The sequence below is a fragment of the Ambystoma mexicanum genome, chromosome 8 (genome assembly GCF_040938575.1).
Source record: "Ambystoma mexicanum isolate Mex_15411 chromosome 8, UKY_AmexF1_1, whole genome shotgun sequence".
NCBI classification, from domain to species: domain Eukaryota; kingdom Metazoa; phylum Chordata; class Amphibia; order Caudata; family Ambystomatidae; genus Ambystoma; species Ambystoma mexicanum.
In genome coordinates this window covers 1,182,251,182-1,182,259,448 of record NC_090929.1, presented here as the reverse complement: position 1 = coordinate 1,182,259,448, position 8,267 = coordinate 1,182,251,182, and the positions used below count along the sequence as shown (strand labels likewise).

General features: G+C 45.4%; 1 protein-coding gene across 1 annotated transcript; it reads left to right on the top strand.

Annotated features, from left to right (window-relative positions):
- The first annotated feature begins 5,534 nt into the window (after positions 1 to 5,534).
- On the top strand, positions 5,535 to 7,576 carry LOC138472867 (interferon-induced protein with tetratricopeptide repeats 5-like). Its single transcript, XM_069611256.1, has one exon. The coding sequence runs from the start codon at positions 5,570 to 5,572 to the stop codon at positions 6,989 to 6,991; it is 1,422 nt and encodes a 473-aa protein (XP_069467357.1). The 5' UTR covers positions 5,535 to 5,569; the 3' UTR covers positions 6,992 to 7,576.
- The last annotated feature ends 691 nt before the right edge of the window (positions 7,577 to 8,267 follow it).

The window sequence follows — 8,267 nt, the reverse complement described above, 5'->3', positions numbered from 1 at the left end:
GGAAGAGATGCATACTCCAACTGGGTGTGGACTGTCGTACGTAGAATAAATGGACATACAGATGTACGCCAATGTCCACCAAGGCAGGCCACAATGGACCGGAAACAAAACCACATGCAATTTTGAAGCTGCACAACATTGAAATTAATCCAATATGGCAAACATGACACATCTATCCACATGCACATTGCACATCATACCATAAACCATATGATACTAATCAGCAACATGGAGCCAATATGCCAAATGGAAATGTGTGCTGAACAACATCACAACAGATATGCGTCCTGGAGTGCATGCAAAGGGATCACCTGTAGCCATTGTACTGAACCACACCCGTACACCACTCCTGAAGTGCCGATTCACAGCATGGCGACATCGATTTCAGAATGGCAGTACACTAGCAGTGTGGTACAAACGTTGCCTGGGCCCAGGAACACTTAAGACCTGTCCTCACCCAGGACATGGCAATAACTGCCGGAGGCATGCATGGTGCATGTCCACTTGCAAGGACTAGCTCACCTTCTCACATTGCAGTTACACAGATCGTCTCCATGCATGCTGGGATTCGTGGATGCCAATCACAATGCAATGTTGATTTGTGTGAAATGTACAGGTTGCACTTGATGTGAACAGTAACTCGTACCCATTGTTGCACCCATGCACGTGATGCTGGCTATCCCCTGAGGAGGTGGCTCCTTACCCCTGTACGGAACCCACAGAACAGGCACGAAGAGGAATACAATTGTGCACATACCCGTACCCGCGTGGTAATTGAACAGACATTTGGCCTTTTGAAGACACGGTTCCGGTGCCTCAGCAGGTCGGGTGGGGCACTCCTGTACGGCCATGAGAAGGTGGCCAAGATCTCCATGGCATGTGTCATGCTGCACAATATGTGTATCAGACGGAATGTGCCAATGCCCCCTGACATTGAAATGCAACCACCTGATGAGGATGATGATGGGGATGAGGAGGGAGGAGATGGGGTTGCAGGTCATGCAGGAGGCGATGCCCAGGAGGGACGCGATGTGTGTCAGCATCTGATCATCCAAATATTCTGAATCACATCGTGCTACTCTGTTGAATGGATGTGGGTATTTTTCCACTGGGTTCTGTGGTGAAGCGCACATTGGGCCCTGTCCCCCAATAAAGCTCACATACTCAATGATACGGTCGAAGCCTGTGTTTCAGCTTGTCACCAGTGTGTTTAATATATTAAGAGGTGAAGAAGTGCATGGACCCAACTACGCAAACACCCTTACCACCCTCTCCCCACAACACTCCCAAAACACCCTTTCCCCACTCCCCCCACAACACTCCCAAAACACCCTTTCCCCCCTCCCCCCACAACACTCCCAAAACACCCTTTCCCCCCTCCCCCCACAACACTCCCAAAACACCCTTTCCCCCCTACTCCCACAACACTCCCAAAACACCCTTTCCCCCCTCCCCTACAACACTCCCAAAACACCCTTTCCCCCCTCCCCCAACAACACTCCCAAAACACCCTTTCCCCCCTCCTCACACAACACTTCCAAAACAACCTTTCCTTCCTCCCGCCACAACACTCCCAAAACACCCTTTCCCCCCTCCCCCCACAACAACCACATGTATGGCTGGTACAACGTTGCTGTCTTGCTGTACATGTGCCAGCTACATCGGGCTGGCCCTAGTTCCCATCCCCACCACCACCATTAGGGGGTTGGGAGGGTGTGCGCCGCATGGATCGCAAGGGCTGGTGCCGGGGGCTTGTCTGCCTTGAGCTGGCAGAGGAGGAGGTGCATGGTTGTTCTTGTGGCGGTGGAGGGTACTGTCTGTCCATAGCGTCAGCTATGCAGGTGAGGACCTGCCTCACTAGTGCCATCTCCTCACAGAGCCTGTTGGTGCAGGCTTCCATGCCCTGTCTTATCTCCCTCGCATTCTCCCTGCACTCCTCCCTCAAACGTGCTGCCCCATCAACATGCTGGCCAACCAGTGCTGTTATGTCCTCCTGCCGCTGCCTGATGATGGTCATGTCATGGCCACTGTGTCCTGCTCATGGGGTGCGTAGCTCGCCTTGATCTATGGGTAGGGCATCAGGTGAGGACACCGGTGGGCTCCAGCACCCTGCCACGATTTCATCGCCAGACTGGGCATGGCTGCTGGATTGTGATGTTGGCCGTGGGCTTGGCACTTTCGATTGGTGGAGGCTGGGGGGTGCTCTTGCATGGCCAAGTCACAGGTGTCCTCCACATCGGACAGTGCCTCGCCAATTGAACTGCTGGCAGCAGACAGTGGCCCCTCCGTGGATGGTTCGTGCATTGGGGGGATCCCTGGAGTGGGTGCAGCAATTGTTTCAGCCATAGGTTCACGTCTTGGTGACGTGGGTGGTTTGCTGTGTTTGGCCCTCTGCAGGAGCGCACTCCTCCCTGTGCCCCTCGATGTGCTGGCGGTGTTCCCTGACTCCTTTCCCCTGGCTTGTTTCTTGGCAGGGGGAGCCTGTGTCGCAGTGTCCTGCTCATCGCTGTCAGTCTGTGAGCCTGTGGGGGACAATGAGGGGGTTGGCATTGGTGATGGGTCAACGTGCTTCATGCAGATGTTGTACATCATGCTGTTCTATGCATTGATACTTCATTTGTGGGCATTCAGGTTGTAGGACTGTTCGGTGGGTTATTCATGCATGGGTCTGGGTGGCACGTGTCTGTGGTGATGCGTGCATGTGTGTGTGTTGGGATGTGACCCTCACATGGGCTGGGTTGTGTGCATATATGTTTGTGGCAACATCCATGAGCTGATTTAGGGCTCACATTTGGGGGGGTACCTCTACTTTCACAGTGCAGTGTTTTATGTGCACACTCACCGCCATCTGATGTTGTGGGCGCACCATGCTCCATTTTGCCGACTCCCTCTATGGATTCAACACTTATGGTGCTCGCGCAGGTCTCGTCCCACTCCCTCAGTTTGATAGATGAATCTCCACCACCTCCTGTGGCCATGGCCAGGTTCCGATTGGCAGCCAGTATGCTGCGGACACGGAGGTGGAGATCGTCCCACCGCTTCCTGCAATGTTTCACAGTGCGGGTGGTGGTGACCACCGCACTGACTTTCTGGGCCACCTCTGCCCAGATGGCCTTTTTTTTGGTTAGGGTCTCACGCTGCATGTCATTTGCGAACACCACATCCGCGTTGGCGGCAAGCGTATCCACGAGCATGATGAGCTCCTCATTGGCGAATTTCTCCTTCCGCTTCCGATCCGCTCCTTTTTTAATTGCCTTGGGCATTGTTAGGGGGTCTTGGGTGGTTTTGTATGGCACTGGTGTGAATGCAGGTCCTGGGGGCAGAGGATGGCAATGGATTGTGTTTTTAAAGATGGCCGCCGTGCTCTTTCCCGTTCCTGTGCGATGACGCTATTTCCGGTTCCACAAATTTACGGTGACCTCTAATAGCCGTCACCACTAATTCCGTGTTGCAGGAGGTCGGAAGTGATATCAGCGCTTTCATCGGTGCCGCTAAGGGTCTTCACAGGGTCTTTAGCGGCATGGCGGTAGGGACATTACCGGCGTGGCGCTATGCTCGTGTCTGCGTACTCGTAATGGTACGCAATTAGCGGCCTCTTGCCTACGCGGACAAGTTAATAGCACCATGCCGGTAAGGGCGGTATCTTACCGCCTACCGTGTAATGAGGCCCACTGACTGCTTGTAAAGACTATTTTTAAGTAGACACAACCTGTAGTGCCAAAGACTGTGGAAAACAGAGAGAAGTGAGTCTTAAAGGCAAACCCAGGTTGCTATTGTATCAGACAGATGAGAGGCAATGAGGCTGCCCCTTTTGAAAAGAGATATTCAGAGGAAGAGGGCCTGGCCTACAAGAGGTTGTTGAAGCACGTTAAAGTATATCTTGTCGAAGCCTGTCTAAAAGTCCAAATCACTGAAGCTGTAGAAGTTGTCCAAAGTACTGAAGCTGTGGTGGTATATCTGGTTATCAGTAGATGCAACATTGCAGTAGTCTAAACAAGGTGGAGTACTGTGAGACAAAGGTGACTGTTCTCATGGTAAATCAAGTAGAAGTGTGGTTGTTGAAATAGAAGCAGCAGCACTGAGAAGTCATCCTGACAAATATACCATTGTGAGTGTTACAAACTGTAACTTAAGAAATCCTCGCTGTTGACCAAGAAATGTGTGTGCAGATTACATTTCCTTTTTGAACGCTGACACATTTTCTTGTGCAAAGTGAATATCTTACCCAGGAGAAGAGATTTGTTGGCAGTGGAACTTTGGCTAATGAATTTTTACTTTGACTTAAAAACATCAAGAAATGATTCAAGACTTTGCTTTCTTTGGTTGAATATTTGCAGAATTGACTTTGAATCCAGCGAAAGGGATATTACCCAGGACATTAGAAGGTCATTCAGGAACTGTGAATGTTGTTCATGTCATGTTGTATTGCCATATATTTTCTTTGTGTATTTTTTGCTGAGTGTGTAGACCAGTTATTCTGTGTTAGAGTGTGTTCCCTTAGCGTTGGTTAGGCAGGTAATTCCACAGTAGAGTGGGGTCAATGAGACATTTTTGTACATTATTATAAGACTAAAATGGCATCCTTTGATAAATCATCAAACATTTTTCCACCTTGCATTACTGACCCCTCACAGATGGCCTCTTTGGGAGCCTCAGAAGGTGTGGGTCTTGCAGTGTGCCAAGCCAATTCAAGGGTTAAGAATCCAGGCAATTGCTATTGTGTAATCATACCTTCCTACTCCACTTATTGGCTGAGTGACACCGCCGGGTGCTAATATTATCCACACATTACCTTTCCTTTGAATGGAAATCTTCTCTATCCAAGAGATCTGTACCTGAAGGTTTACACCACTGGATGTCAGAACCTTTTCAAATCTGGTCCCTAATGTTTACTGTGGAGTTCTCTTAAGAGTCCTGTTCAAGACACCTCTGGAATCTGTGTCAGATCCAGTTTCATAGTAGGTTTTCTGCAATCAGGCATTTAAGGTTAATATTGTTTTATAATATATTTGATTTTCTTTTAAGTGTATTCACAACTTTTAAATAAATAAAGAAACACACTGATGATGGCAGTGACCCTGGACACCTCTTTGCTTTGCCAATCCACAAGTGGAACTGTTTTTAACTCTTCCTTGTCTTACGCTAATTCTTCCTATTTCAGTAGGATGGAATTGATTCATGAGTATTGATTCTTATAGTGCAACAGAGCATTATTTGAAAATGAATGAATTCTTCAGGTGAATGTTTCCCAAAAATGACCTGAAGGATGATGCATCAAAAGGTGTGCACCTCAAAATAAGTGAAGAAATTAACTCTGCAAAGAAATTAACTCCGAAAACATTGATCTATACACTATTTTCCTTATATATATTTAATGCTTGTTTCAATTTACTCTATTTTACTTGCAAATTCATGATGTGGTGTTGCAGTTTTGTAAATTATATACGTCTGCCAATTGAAGTGTTATAGCCTTGTTCAATTTGCTATGGTTGTGTCTGCATTAATGTAGTGTTATCTTTATGTCTACAGTGAGGTTAACAAAAATAACCTGAAGCCAAGTCTCTTGCAAATGGAATGCCACTTTACGTGGGGGCTGCTGAGGGATGACACAGACCTTGATGATTTGGAGAACAGAGTGTATGACCAAATTGAATTTGTTGTAACGAAAAACAAGTCCATGGTATACAATTTGCTTGCCTATGTGAAGCACCTGAAAGGCAACAATGCAGAGGCTATTGAAAGTCTCCAGAAGGCAGTGGATTGTATCCAGAAGAATCATGCTGATGACCTAGACAGGAAAATCATTGTTACCTATTGGAATTTCTCCTGGGTGTACTATCACCTGAACCAACTGGACGATGCTCACACATACATAACCAAAGTTGAAGATGCCTGCAAAGCGTTATCAAGCCCTTTCCGCTATAAGGTTCAACTTTCTGAAATATATGGAGAGCAGGGTTGGTCCTGCCTTAAGTTTGCAGGAAGGTATTGTGAAAAAGCAAAGGATTGTTTCAAAAAAGCAGTAGAATTGGAACCTGACGAACCAGAATGGAATTCTGGGTATGCCACAGCAGCATATCGTCTTGGTGGTTCTTTTAAACTGAAAACCCCCGAAAGTGATGATGAAACCTTAGAATTGTTGCGTCGTGCAGTTAAGTTGAATCCAAGGGACACTGTTGTCATGAGTCTTCTTAGTTTGAAACTGCAAGAGATGAAACAATATGAAGAGGCTGAACAATACATGAACGAGGCACTCGAGAAGACCCCATATCTTCCATATCTTCTTCGTTATGCTGCCAAGTATTACAGAAAGAAGGGGTCACCAGATGAATCCTTGAAGCTTCTGAAACAGGCTATAAACCTGACACCAACATCTGGGTTTCTCCATCATCAAATAGGTCTTTGCTACAGGCAAAAATTGAATCAGATGAAGAAAGATGAGAAGTATTCAAAATTATTGTATCCTCCCAGAAGCTCTAACGTTGAAAAGGAGGAACTCATTCGAAATGTGATTTATCATTTTGAATTGGTTATCAAACAAAAAACAACGTTTATGTATGCATATATAGACCTGGCAAATATTTATGCTGAAGCAAAACAATACGAAAAAGCAGAGGAAACATTCATGAAAGTCCTTGCTATGGCTAATCGTACTCCTCAAGAGAGTCAACAGTTACATTTAAATTACGGACGCTACCTAGAATATCACAAAAAATCTGAAACCGAAGCCATTGGGCATTATAAAAGAGGGCTGATGATCAAAGATGCAAATTATGAACGAGATATGTGTAAAGTGTGTCTAAAGTGCGTAGCTGAGAAAATGCTTCAAAGAAATGCCAGGAATGCCACAGCTTTTGGTGCCCTTGGATACATGCACCAACTTGATGGAGAAAAGATGGAAGCGATTGATTGCTATGAGAAAGCACTTCAGCTGGAGCCTGCCAATGAGGAATACTTGTCTGGTTTGTGTGATATGCGTCTTTCAATATGATTAATATCCTTAAGGCACAAATACCTCTATCTACATATCACTCGCTTTCACATTCCCTCCAAAAATTTACTATTTTATTGATTTCCTTTCAGACAGCTTGCATTTTACTTTAGTATGAAAAATGATGTATTTTAATGTGATTGTACAATATTGTGACAAGAAGCACAAAAAACTATATTTGGAACAGAACTATCATTATAAACCTTAAATTCAACTAATCTTCATTAACAGGTACAACAAATGCCAGAAGCAATCTCCAATACCTTTTCTTTTAAAAGTACAAAACCATTACTGTCATTTATTATTGCTTTTTGTGAACCGTTTATCGATAAAAATAATTATTTAGCTTTTTTGAGTGAAAATAGTTTGGCGATGTTTTCATGGCCTCCATTGTACCAAATAAGCGAGATATAATAAGGTTTATAATACCACCCATATTAACAATATTGTATATTAAACTTCCCAATGGGTTTAATGGGACATCCTTGTTTGTTATAAGATTGTACAGCATTGTCACCATTGGACAACTTGCTGTGATAACATTTTCCCAGCATTAAAGATAACATTAAGTTTTAGGCTGAGAAATCTAATTTGGTGTTGACTTATCAAATGACATTATATGCATACAAACTAAGCCACTAAAACATGGCAATTCAATAATATTGGATGGGACAGAAGAAGTGGATGGAGCGGAAGAAGTGGATGGAACAGAAGACGTGGATGGAACGGGTGGAATTGATAGAACAGACAGACTATTTGGAACAGAAGGGGTAGATGGAACGAAAGGAGTGAATGGAATGGAAGTAATGAACAGTACGGAAGGAGAAGATGGAACAAAAGGAGTAGATGGAACGAAAGGAGTAGACGGAACGGATGGGGTAGACGTAACGGATGGGGTAGACGGAACAGATGGAGTTGGAGGGAACGGATGGAGTTGGATGGAAGGGATGGAGTGGATGGAACGGATGGAGTGGATGAGCGAATGGAGCGGATGAAATGGATGGAGCGGATGAGTGAATGAACGACCATATCACCACCATAACCACCATATCACAATACCACACTTACTCTCTCCTATACACCAACACTCAAATAAAACACAGCGATACTATGACACATTCGGTATAGTAGTTCTCATACTAACACCCGCCACATACACCTCATCATCCTAATTAAACACAGCAAGCTGAGCACACACAGCCAGTTTAAGCATTCTCCTCAGGCCACACGCAGCCAGAAATCAGTCTGGGTGTCAACCCCCCAGAATGACCACATA

Bases quoted from the DNA above. Each gene is read 5' to 3' on its own strand.
- LOC138472867 (XM_069611256.1), top strand. From the start codon at position 5,570: ATGGAATGCCACTTTACGTGGGGGCTGCTGAGGGATGACACAGACCTT.